At 42.5% G+C, this 13882-nt stretch overlaps 1 protein-coding gene across 1 annotated transcript in view; it reads left to right on the forward strand.

Moving 5' to 3' along the window:
• Window positions 1-13882, forward strand: part of LOC126190860 (alpha-tocopherol transfer protein-like) — a 92716-nt gene that overhangs the window by 26130 nt on the left and 52704 nt on the right. The window contains exon 3 of the mRNA XM_049931455.1: window positions 11591-11747. Within this exon, the coding sequence (XP_049787412.1) occupies window positions 11591-11747 (157 nt within the window). The remainder of the gene's footprint in view (window positions 1-11590; window positions 11748-13882) is intronic.

The raw sequence follows: 13882 nt of genomic DNA on the forward strand, positions 1-13882 counted from the left end.
CTTTCTGTTCGAGCTCTGATTTCTCTTATTTTATTTTGATGATCATTCCTACCTATGTAGGTTGGGCTCAACAAAATATTTTCGCATTCGGAAGAGAAAGTTTGTGACTGAAATTTCGTAAATAGATCTCGCCGCGACGAAAAACGTCTTTGCTTTAATGACTTCCATCCCAATTCGCGTATCATATCTGCCACACTCTCTACCCTATTACGTGATAGTACAAAACGAGCTGCCCTTTTTTGCACCCTTTCGATGTCCTCCGTCAATCCCATCTGGTAAGGATCCCACACCGCGCAGCAATATTCTAACAGAGGACGAACGAGTGTAGTGTAAGCTGTCTCTTTAGTGGACTTGTTGCATCTTCTAAGTGTCCTGCCAATGAAACGCAACCTTTGGCTCGCCTTCCCCACAATATTATCTATGAGGTCTTTCCAACTGAAGTTGTTCGTAATTTTAACACTCAGGTACTTAGTTGAATTGACAGCCTTTAGAATTGTACTATTTATCGAATAATCGAATTCCAATGGATTTCTTTTGGAACTTATGTGGATCACCTCACACTTTTCGTTATTTAGCGTCAACTGCCACCTGCCACACCATACAGCAATCTTTTCTAAATCACTTTGCAACTGATACTGGTCTTCGGATGACCTTACTAGACGGTAAATTACAGCATCATCTGCGAACAACCTAAGAGAACTGCTCAGATTGTCACCCAGGTCATTTATATAGATCAGGAACAGCAGAGGTCCCAGGACGCTTCCCTGGGGAACACCTGATATCACTTCAGTTTTACTCGATGATTTGCCGTCTATTACTATGAACTGCGACCTTCCTGACAGGAAATCACGAATCCAGTCGCACAACTGAGACGATACCCCATAGGCCCGCAGCTTGATTAGAAGTCGCTTGTGAGGAACGGTGTCAAAAGCTTTCCGGATATCTAGAAATACGGAATCAACTTGAGATCCCCTGTCGATAGCGGCCATTACTTCGTGCGAATAAAGAGCTACCTGCGTTGCACAAGAACGATGTTTTCTGAAACCATGCTGATTACGTATCAATAAATCCTTCCCTCGAGGTGATTCATAATGTTTGAATACAGTATATGTTCCAAAACCCTACTGCAAACCGACGTCAATGATATAGGTCTGTAGTTCGATGGATTACTCCTCCTACCTTTCTTAAACACTGGTGCGACCTGCTCAATTTTCCAATCTGTAGGTACAGATCTATCGGTGAGCGAGCGGTTGTATATGATTGCTAAGTAGGGAGCTATTGTATCAGCGTAATCTGAAAGGAACCTAATCGGTATACAATCTGGACCTGAAGACTTGCCCGTATCAAGCGATTTGAGTTGCTTCGCAACCCCTAAGGTATCTACTTCTAAGAAACTCATGCTAGCAGCTGTTCGTGTTTCAAATTCTGGAATATTCCATTCGTCTTCCCTGGTGAAGGAATTTCGGAAAACTGCGTTCAATAACTCCGCTTTAGCGGCACAGTCGTCGGTAACAGCACCATCGGCACTGCGCAGCGAAGGTACTGACTGCGCCTTGCCGCTTGTGTACTTTACATATGACCGGAATTTCTTCGGATTTTCTACCAAATTTCGAGACAATGTTCCGTTGTGGAACCAAGTAAAGGCATCTCGCATTGAAGTCCGTGCCAAATTTCGCGCGTCTGTAAATTTTAGCCACTCTTCGGGATTTCGCGTTCTTCTGAACTTCGCATGCTTTTTCCGTTGCCTCTGCAACAGCGTTACGACCTGTTTTGTTTACCACGGGGGATCAGTTCCATCTCTTACCAATTTATGAGGTATGAATCTCTCAATTGCTGTTACTACTATATATTTGAATTTGAGCCACATCTCGTCTACATTTGCATTGTCAGTCCGGAAGGAATGGAGATTGTCTCTTAGGAAGGCTTCTAGTGACACTTTATCCGCTTTTTTGAATAACATTATTTTGCGTTTGTTTCTGGTGGATTTGGAAGAAACGGTATTGAGCCTAGCTACAACGACCTTGTGATCACTAATCCCTGTATCAGTCATGATGCTCTCTATCAGCTCTGGATTGTTTGTGGCTAAGAGGTCAAGTGTGTTTTCGCAACCATTTACAATTCGCGTGGGTTCGTGGACTAACTGCTCGAAATAATTTTCGGAGAAAGTATTTAGGACAATCTCGGAAGATATTTTCTGCCTACCACCGGTTTTGAACAAGTATTTTTGCCAACATATCGAGGGAAGGTTGAAGTCCCCACCAACTATAACCGTATGAGTGGGTATTTATTTGTTACGAGACTCATATTTTCTCTGAACTGTTCAGCAACTATATCATCGTCGTCTGGGGGTCGGTAGAAGGAGCCAATTATTAACTTAGTTCGGCTGTTAAGTATGACCTCCACCCATACCAATTCGTACGGAGTATCTACTTCGACTTCACTACAAGATAAACCACGACTGACAGCCACAAACACTCCATCACCAATTCTGCCTAATCTATCTTTCCTGAACACCGTCTGAGACTTCGTAGAAATTTCTGCAGAACTTATTTCAGGCTTTAGCCAGCTTTCTGTACCTATAACGATTTCAGCTTCTGTGCTTTCTATTAGCGCTTGAAGCTCAGGGACTTTCCCAGCACAACTACAACAATTTACAATTACAATTCCGACTGTTCCTTGATCCAAGCACGTCCTGTATTTGCCATGCACCCTTTGAGATTGCAGCCCACCCCGTACTTTCCCGAGGCCTTCTAACCTAAAAAACCGCCCAGTCCACGCCACACAGCCTCCGCTACCCGTGTAGCCGCCAGCTGAGTGTCGTGAACTCCTGACCTATTCAGCGGAACCCGAAACCCCACCAGCCTATGGCGCAAGTCAAGGAATCTGCAGCAAACACGGTCGCAAAACCGTCTGAGCCTCTGATTCAGACCCTCCACCCGGCTCTGCACCAAAGGTCCGCAGTCGCTTGAAGGCATCCTCTGAAACAGGGCAGGCAGCTGCATCTGGCTCAGCCAGAGACAGTACCTGAAACCTGTCTGTCAGACGCACCGGGGAGGCTTTCTGATCAGCCTCCGGGGACGTCTTTCGCTGCCTGCCACGCCTTGGAACGACCTCCCAATCAACCAAAGGCGAGGGCTCAGCCCCACTGCGGGCAGCAACCGGGGCAACCACAGCGGCAGACCGATCTGGGGAGAGACGGGACGGGGTTGACATCCCCGTGATACCCAAGTCCGGCTCCCCACAGTGGTGCCCATTGGCAACAGCCTCAAGCTGCGCTACCGAAGTCAGCGCCGCTTGCAGCTGTGAGCGAAGGGATGCCAACTCAGCCCTCATCCGAACTCATCAGTCACAGTCCCTGTCCATTCTAATCGATGTTGAACAACAGTTACTGAAACACGAGTCCGTGCCTAGATAATGCAAGGGAAACACGTAAAGAATGTATTAACTAACCTGTACGAATGTCTAACGACTGCGCTAAAATCTGCCTGAATTTACGATTACAGTAACTAAAACTCGTAATTACACCTCCTATACGAAACTCACACGCAATTTAAGTAAGAATCTTCGAAGTAAACACTAAAGCGCGATGCTACAACTCTCAAATAATGTAATACGCCCGAAATTTATGAATTAAACAATGCAAGTACCCAAAAAACACGCAAAGAAATTAATAATTAAACTATGTAGCAAATAAGTAAGCTAGGGGTACACGACTTGCTGCTGCAACTGCTTATCCAACGGCGGCAGGGAGCACACAATGTGATAAGGATAGTTGGACTGTAGGGAAAGGGTGAAGGTTTACTTGTTTCAAGAGAAATGATGATATCTTTCGGCTTCCAGTTAGGATTGTACGAGGCCAGTCGGACGTGCCCTTTCCAAAGAAAGTTCTAGCCATTTGCCTGAATTGATTTAGGGAAATCACAAAGAACCCTAACCTGGATGGCTGGACGAGGATTTGAACCATCGTCCAAAGATATGCGAGTCCAATGTGCTAACCACTGGGCCATCTAGTTCGATGAGACTGCGGAAGACGAACGTACAGTCGATGTCATACAACGTAGGCTTCAACACAGGGGTAGCAGTACGGGCGATTATAGATCTTGGCGACGACGCGAACGACAAAATTGAAATATTTTCGCTAATCACCAGCAGTCCCAAGAAATGTCGGTGGCAGAATGCGTGCAATTCGCATTAGGGTTGCAATTCACGAATGTCTGCTTCCCTTAATCCGTCTCAGTTCTTTTGCTGAGTCATGATTTGGTCATCTTTCCTTTATCACAAAATACGCTGTGAAACAAAAAGGACTATACAACTTCGGAGTGATACAAAAATTTTGAGATAACTTACAGAATCAATAGGTGCGCCATTCTGTAGCAAACAACCTCAAGTTTGATTCATGTAGTACATCATTATCCCATTCCGCCACCAGTAACGCTAGCGTAGTGCGTAATTAAAATGGCTTGTTTCACTGGCAGGGAGCGTGCTCGCTGTGTTTTGGTTTCATAAAACCAACTCAGCAACTACTGTTCGGCCTAAATTTCACACCGAATACACTGAAGAACCTCCAAGCAGGCTACAGTTTAGTCTTGGCACAATAAATTTGTTGAAACGGGTTGATCCCTGCGAGATGATAAAAATCAGCAGGTCGCCTGCATGTTGATGATTCTGGTTTTGTGTATATGGATATGCTCGAAAACTTTTTAATTCCATAGATCGATGAAGATGACCGAGAAGAGATGGTTTAATACCAGCAGGAAGGTGTACCATCTCATTTCCTCACGGAAGTTTGGCCGGCCGGGATGGCCGAGCAGTTCTAGGCGCTACAATCTGGAACCGTGCGACTGCTACGGTCGCAGGTTCGAATCCTGCCTTGTGTATGCATGTGTTTGGTATCCTTAGGTTAGTTAGGTTTAAGTAGTTCTATGTTCTAGGGGACTGATGAGCTCAGCAGTTAAGTCCCATAGTGCTCAGAGCCAGTTGAACCATTTTTGAACCTCACGGAAGTTCGAAGTTTCCTCGATAATCGCTCCCCATTGTCGATAGATTGGCCGTGAATGGCCAACTGCATGGCCACCTCGCTCCCCAGACTTGACGCCACTGGATCTCTTTCTCTGAGGTTCCATGAAAGACCGTTTTTATGTTCCTCCTCAATCAAACAATTTAGTCGAAATGTGAAAAATCGATTCTACGCTGCCATTGCACAAGTTGCGACCAATTTCCTGCGTCGACTGCGGGATGAAACTGATTACCCGTGGGATGCTTGCCACACCACAAATGGTAGTCACTTCGAACCAAAATGACACCTGACACTTTTATGTGAAATTTGAGATAATTTGCTACAAAATGGCACATCTACCGATTCTGTAAATTATCTCACTAATTTTTCTATATCATTCCAAAGTTGTAAAGCCCCCTTTTTACTCACATGTACAGGATGGTGATGAAGGGAAAATAATTGTTTTTTAATTGTTGTTGAACTAAAACCCAACGTTGTTGCTACTCGGCTACTATCTCTATTACGCCGGTCGAAGTGGCCGCGCGGTTCTAGGCGCTACGGTCTGGAACCGTGTGACCGCTACGGTCGCAGGTTCGACTCCTGCCTCGAGCATGGATGTGTGTGATGTCCTTAGGTTAGTTAGGTTTAAGTAGTTCTAAGTTCTAGGGGACTAATGAGCACAGCAGTTAAGTCCCATGGTGCTCAGAGCCATTTGAACCATTTTTTTATGTCTATTACAAACAAACACGTAATACAGCGCGCAGATCGTCCATCACCCGGAATAGCAAAAAAATGGTTTTAAATGTATTTAAATATGTAGCTGCATTGCCTTTTGCCAGTGATCCCTTGAAATTCCAGATTAGAGATGTGAAAATCGTACTTTGAGTGAATGACTGGGAAACGAGGCACTATGTTAGTGCTCTTCAGAAAAACAGAAATGTAAAAAATGTAAAAAAATCCAAAGTGAATATTTTACGTTGCATTAGAGTGCACGTTGTTTTGAAATGTACCGACGGATTGAATTTGCGTGCCGGAGAAAGCGGTGGTTTCTAAGTTCAATCTTCTAAACAAGTGTAAATTTCTGTTTATGACAATATTTTTCATCATGCATCTAACTGCTGAGATTCTGCCATCAAGAATAACATGGAAAAAAATGGAAATGAAGTCCATGCTTCTTTACAGAGCGTAGGGAACGATGCGGGAGACCCGCACCGCCTTTCTAGGCAAGGTCCTAATGGAGGTGGTTTGCCGTTGCCTTCCTCCGACCGTAATGGGAATGAATGATGATGATGAAGACGACACAACAACACCCAGTCATCTCGAGACAGGAAAAATTCCTGACCCCGCCGGGAAACGCTGCTACGAATCGTTTTAAAACACAACTACTTTACATTTAATTGGAGATTTTACTTACAACCAGCAGGTTTTGCTATGGGAAGCCCCCTTGCTGGGATTTTATCAGAAATTTTTATTAAGTACTTACAGTCTGAATTTTTTGCCAGTGACTGAGAGATTCTTAGGAGAATAAAATTTTACAAAAGATATGTTGACGACATTCTAATAATCACGGTATGTTCTCAAAATGATGTAGACCATATTTTTCGATTTTTAATCAGCTTCACCATAATATCAGTTTTACAATTGAGCGAGACTCCGATACTAGGTCCCTAAATTTTTTGGACCTCACTTTAACTGTGGTTAACAACCGCATTGAATTTAATATTTTTCGGAAAAATACGTTTTCCGACAATATTATACCTGCAGACTCGGCCCATCCGTACGCCGCCAAGATGACCCTTTTTCATTCTAGTATTCATCGAGTTACAGCTGTCCCTCTTGCACCAGATGCGGTAGAAACTGAACTGGTCACACTTTAGAATATTGCTATAAATAATGGCTATAGGCCTCAGTTGCTAAGACAGATGAATAACAAGAAAATAAATAAAAATAATATAACGTCTTCCACCCTAGGGGATGCGTTAGATGACAAACAGGTCTACACTGGATCGACATGTTGTTGGGTTCGGCACTGTTGTTGTAGAAGATGACAGTATGCCCCTCCTGTCTCCTGCTGTCACCTATCCCCTCCTGCGCTCTTTCAGGAAGGAATTGGTGCACACCGTCTATCTAGCGTTACCTAATGTGAAAGGGTAAGAACGTTTTTCTAAATGTTTGCGGATCGTTTAACTGAAGTGGGACGAGGGTACTAGCTCGGTATCCACCTGGTCGGATGAGGGAAATCGCTTGAAAATCATACCTAGGCAGGCCGGCACGCCGGGCAGATTCGATCCAGGACTGTCTGGCCCCATTCAACCCTGGAAGCGGCGTGCTAAAGCCCACAGTTTCTCGGGAGGGTCATGTGAAGTACTTTTTTTGAAGTCATCGGTCTGCTGGCTAGTTTGATGCGATCCGCAACGAAATCGTCTCCCGTGCCAACCACTTAATCTCAGAGTAGCACTTGCAACCTTCGTCCTCAGTTATTTGCTGGAAGTATTCCAATTTCTCGCATCCTCTACAGTTTTTGTCCTCTGCAGCTCCCACTAGTACTATGGAAGTCATTCCCTCATATCGCAACAGATGTCTTATCATCCTGTCCCTTCTCCATGTCAGCGTTTTCCACAAATTTCTCTCCTCTCCGATTCTGAGCAGAACTTTTCATTTCTTACCGTATCCGTCCACCTAATTTTCAACATTCTTCTGTAGCACCACATCTCAAATGCTTCGATTTTCTTCTGTTCCAGTTTTCCCACAGTCCATGTTTCACTACCATAAAATGCTGTGTTCCAAACGTATATTTTCAGAATTTTCTTCTTCAAATTAAGGCCTTTGTTTGATACTAGTAGACTTTTGCCAGTGCTAGTCTGCTTTTGATGTCCTCCTTGCTCCGTCCGTCATTGGTTATTTTGCTTCCTAGATAGCAGAGTTTCTTAACTTCATCTACTTCGTGACCATTAATCCTGATGTTATGTTTCCCGCTGTTCTCATTTCTTCGATTTCCTCTCAATGCATATTTTGTACTCATTATACTGTTCATTCCTTTGATCATGTAATTCTTCTTCACTTTCACACAGGATAGCAGTGTCATCAGCAAATAGTATCATTGATTCCCTTTCACCCTGAATATTAGTTCCACTGCTGAACCTTTCTATTAATTCTATCATTCCTTCTTCTATGTACAGATTAAACAGTGTGGGAGAACGATACTGTCTTACACCCATTTTATCCGAGAGCTTCGTTCTTGGTCGTCCAATCTTATTATTACCTCTTGGCTCTTGTACATATTGTATATTACCCGTCTCTCCCTATAGATTACCCCTCTTTTCCTCAGAATTCCGAACATCTTGCGCCATTTTACATTGTAGAATGCTTTTTCGAGATCGACAAATCCTACGAATTTGATTTTTCTTTAGTCTTGCTTCCATTATCAATCACAACGCCAGAATTGCCTCTCTCGTGCCTTTACCTGTCCTAAAACCGATCTGATCGTCATCTAACACATTCTCAATTTTCCTTTCTTTATAACTCTTATAAAATTAGATATATTTGTTAAATGTTACATACACTGTTTTATTTGTAATTAGCTGAGTACCCGGCGTAGCCTGGTATTTATTATTCAATTCTATTACTCCATCTCCTCCTGCCTTTCTCTCTGTCACGTCACAGGGCTCTCTTTTTAACTATGTGTGATACAATAATTTTGTAGGTACTTTCAGCAGCTTAGGTGGATACTGTCTGCGAAATGTCTTGCAAATAGTTAGTAGCAAAGAAGCAATAAATGTAAACGTCATGACTTCATGGCTGAGGTGACAATTTTGCTGGATGAACAGCGAAAATGTAGGAAACGAAGGCCTGTTTTCCTTTCGGCATTTTGTAGGGGTTGTCAGCGAAAAAACGTTTAGTGAATGTCTGAAATTATGTGGAAGTTTTTTGCAAGTCACAAGCTCTCTCGTTCTCAAATACTGGAAGTGCACATAGTAGCTGTACATTAGGCAACTTGTACACTATGCAGCAAATAGTGTGAAAGTATGGAATAGACACAACGAAGATTTTTAAGCACTAAAGTCGTCACTATGAATCTTATCACATAAGCACATATCAACCAAGAAAAGCTTTTTCGTAAATACGTATGATAAAGTTTATATATCAAAGGGTAAATAGGTTTTTCAAAGAGTAAATGCTTTTATCTAATTCGCGTAATATTCTACAAATCAATAAGTATCTGTCTACCCACTTTCTTAAGTAGCCTATTTACTTCCTCGTGACTCAAGCTATCTTCTTACCAGATTTAATCGAAATCGGTTCAGCGGGTTCGTAATAATAGATTTAAATGTCGGTGTATGATGCTACAGTTTTTCGCGCATCTGAGTGTTTATGATGTCATATATGCTGAGCTATGTATCATACATACGTATAAGTTCTCAAGTATGTTCATTGATATTTATAATCACTGTCTGCAATATGAGTCATACCTAATGCGAAAATGAACAGGAAATTTTTTTTTTCCTTTGATGGGGGGGGGGGGGTTGAAAAAGTTCCGTGAAGATTTGAAATTATGTGTTAACTTTGTTGCTAGTCACTAAGTGCTCTCGTTCTCAAATTCTGGATGAATAAAATCTTAAATCTCGGCATTCACTTCTTTTTAACTCCCACACTCACCAATTTGATAGGTTGGTCGTCCTTACTCCCACAGCGATTCTTTCCAAACAGTAGGCGATGACTGCACCATTTTTGTCGAAAGCGGTCCACTGGTTTCAGAGTAGATGCGAAACGTACATACATTTTTGTAATACGTTTGAAAATTTTTTCCTTTTAATGCGATTTTGACTAAATATAGGCTACACGTTGCCCCCATGCTAAACTTACCACTGAAAGCCCCATTAAAATCCATCTAGTAGCTTCGCAGATAGACAAACAGAAGAGAAAGTCTTGGTAAAACTTAAAATCACGGTTTGTATGCTCAAGTTACCTGCAAAAACCCCGTAAAAGTTGGTCTAGCAGTTTTGGAGAACATCGTGTTTAGAGACGAACAGAAAAACGCGACAGTTTAACAGATTTATTATTAGGGTAGAAGATACACTCAAGAGCCAAAGAAACTGGTATAGGCATGCGTATTGAAATACAGAAATATATAAACAGACAGAATACAGTGCTGCTGTCGGCAACGACTATATAAGACAACAAGTATCTGGCACAGTTGTTAGATCGGTTACTGCTGCTACAATGGCAGGTTATCAAGATGAAGTAGTGATATAGTCGGAGCACGAACGATAGGACACAGCATCTCCGTGATAGCGATGAAGTGTGGGTTTTCCTTACGAACACTTCACGAGTGTACCGTAAGTATCAGGAATCCGGTAAAACATCAAATCTCAGACATCGCTGGTGCCCGGAAAAGAACTTGCAAGAACGGGACCAACGACAATTAAAGAGTATCGTTCAACGTAACAGAAGTGCAACCATTACGCAAAATGCTGCAGATTTCAATGCTGGGCCGTGAAAAAGTCTCAGCGTGTAAACCATTCAACCAAATATCACTGATGTGGCCTCTCGAAGCCGAAGGCCCACTCGTGATGACTGCACGATACAAAACTTCACGCCTCGGCTCTGCCCGTCAACACCGACATTGGACTGTTGACGACTGGAAACATGTTGCCTGGTCGGTCGAGTCTCCTTTCAAATTGTATCAAGTGGATGGTCGTGTATAGGTACGGAGACAACCTCATGAACCTATGGATCATGCATGTCAGCGAGGAACTGTTCAAGCTGGTGGAGGCCCTGTAATGGTGTGAGGCTTGTGCAGTTGGAGTGATTACGGGACTCCTGATACGCTGAGATATGACTCTGACCGATGACACATACGTTAGCACGCTGAAGTCTGATCACCTGCATCTATTCATATCCATTGTGCATTCCGACGGACTTGGGCAATTCGAACAGGACTATGCGACGCCCTACACGTCCAGAATTGCTACAGAGTGGCTCCAGAAACACTCTTCTGAGTTTAAACACTTCCGCTGGCCACCAAACTCTCCAGACACAAACATTATTGAGAATATCTGGAAAGCCTTCCAACGTGCTGTTCAGAAAAGATCTCCAACCCCTCATATTCTTACGGATTTACGGACAGTCCTACAGGAATGATGGCGTCAGTTCCCTCCAGCACTACTTCAGACATTAGTCGAGTCCATACCACGTCGTCTTGCGGCACTTCTGAGTGCTCGTGGGGGCCCTACACGATAATAAGCAGGTAACGCATTTCTTTGGCACTTCAGTATATATGGTCTGGTTTAGTAAATAGATACCAGATTAAGCGGAAAAATCAAATCAGTAACAAATATGGACAAAATTGCGGAAATGTCTCACAAGTTCTATTCAGTTTTGTATCGTAAACAGTGGCGTCTTTCGAGGTAATACGGGTGGGTTAAGCCCTAGCTGATTATCATATTACGTTTTTTTACGAACATCTTCTCATAATCTGTTGGATACAGTAATTGCAACCTCGAGACTACGAGATAGAAAAAAGCTGCCAAGATGGCAGTTTCTACGGTGGACAGTGCAGTTGTGTCGGCACTGAGAGTACGGGTGTTGTTGCAGAGGAGCAGCTGCCACTGTTTCTGCGGACAGCCGACGGCGACCTGAAGAAGGCAAAGGAGGGCGTCGACCTGTACTACACGGTGCGCACCCACGCCCCAGAGGCGTTCTCCAACAGGGACCCCCTGATGCCCGAGATAGACAACGTCGCCGCACTCTTGTAAGTATGTACGGCACACAAGATCCGGGTTTATCACTTGTTGCACTCGGTTACGTATAAGGTGTTCTTAATGACGAATACGATAATAGCCCCGCTATTCATTCTGGTGATTGCTTATTTAACTTTTCGTAAAATGTCTTCCCATCACCTTTCAGAATTTATCATCGCGTCCATCTGTCTATTTTAACTCAGGTGTCGGTTTCATTTTTTTCAGTTAATAAACATAAACATGGTCAGTAGTAGGCTGTAATGCGACGTTTACTTAAATCGTGCGATTAGCTAAGCGTCGTTTTCAAGCACATTTGTAACATCTGTATTTCGTGTTACAAATGTGCTTGATACTGTCGCTTAGTTGAAATTAGCTAATAGCACGATTAAATAAACGTCGCATTGTAGCCTACTACGGACCATGGTCACGTTTATTAAGTATCTAGAGGATGTGTACCCCACAAATACAAATTTTTTTAGTTCTCAGGACCTCCAATATTGTATGATACTCGCAGACGATCGTGTCTGCTTCATATACAACAACTTCTTCAAGACTTTCCCTGACAGCAGCGTCGTCTCTAATGTCCGACCTGATTAAAAAGATTATCATCCCACCAGAGGGTAAATTTATGTCATTAGCCGTGTAGATAAAACAATTAGCACTCTAAGGAATATATTTAGTAATTCAGGAAAATTAGTGAAGTATGAATTGTCGAACCTACTGAACTTATTACTAGTGATCTTATCCTACTACTATTTGAGTTTTAAAGGAAAACACTTCAAGCAAAATAAGCTATAAGCCTAGGACTGTAGTCTGGCGGCAGCGTTAGCTAATGTTTCCTGGACCACATAGAAAAATCCTCTTGTAAGGTAGTCAATGGTAACTGATCAGGCAAGGTGTTACAAGCGCTTTATAAATGGCTATTTTGTTCATTGGAACAAAAGAGGAGGCATCCACACTTCATCAGAAATGCAATGAACTGTAAAAAACTAGAAAACGTACCACTGAATATGAAAATGAATACAGTATAATCTTTTTAGATGTTTCAGTCTGTAATGCATTTAATTTTTTCCGGAAATCGACCACATGTGACGAGATAATCGACAATACCTCACGTTCTCATGCTATGATAGACTGATAATAGAATCTGACACTGGACACACATAAAATGCGGTGAAACCATTGCGGTAATTATTACTTTGGATAAACCAGCAGAAAAATACTTACACGATACAAAGAACTTTGTAACACTGGCAAAAGTAGTCCTTTGACATTTGCTACGCGTCTAAGAGAAGAAAAGCGTATAATGCAGAAAACTGAAAACAGTGTTATTATTTTACAGTCCGCAGCTCGTAGTCGTGCGGTAGCGTTCTCGCTTCCCGCGCCCGGGTTCCCGGGTTCGATTCCCGGCGGGATCAGGGATTTTCTCTGCCTCGTGATGACTGGGTGTTGTGTGTTGTCCTTAGGTTAGTTAGGTTTAAGTAGTTCTAAGTTCTAGGGGACTGATGACCATAGATGTTAAGTCCCATAGTGCTCAGAGCCATTTGAACCATTTATTATTTTACATAAGGCATTTGGCGTTTTATTTTTTGTGTTCCTTGGATGTTGCCCGTAACTGCCACTCCGAACATCTACCTCATGGAAGAGATAGAAACCTTTTCTCACTATCCTACACAACCAAATTCTGTTATGAACGAAAAAACTGAACTGAAAAAAAAAGAACGTATGGAAAATTTTGACGATAATGTCCGAAACACGTGACTTTAAAATAACAAAAACAGTGATTGACACACGGAAAATAGGTCGTCTACAAATTTTTTCCCAGATAGTTCTCTGCTGACAGTTATGTCCAGTTTCGATAAATGAGCGCCAGCTGGTTGAAACAGTCTATTTCATTTGGATATTAGCGACGTTTTACGGTGACGTCTGTTCATGAATATGTGATGTTTTATTTTTGTGCTCCTTGGATGCTTGTCTATAACTTGCCACTCAAAACGTTTACCTCATAAAAAGTGGAAATCTTTTCTGATTATGCCAAAGAACCAAATTCTATTTTGAACAAACAAATTTAAATCTATCTGTGAAAAGAAAATAAAAAATATTTCAAAAATTGTGGGCAACATTGCCCGAAATAGGTGACTTTCAA

This window comes from Schistocerca cancellata, chromosome 6 (genome assembly GCF_023864275.1).
Source record: "Schistocerca cancellata isolate TAMUIC-IGC-003103 chromosome 6, iqSchCanc2.1, whole genome shotgun sequence".
Classification (NCBI taxonomy): Eukaryota; Metazoa; Arthropoda; class Insecta; order Orthoptera; family Acrididae; genus Schistocerca; species Schistocerca cancellata.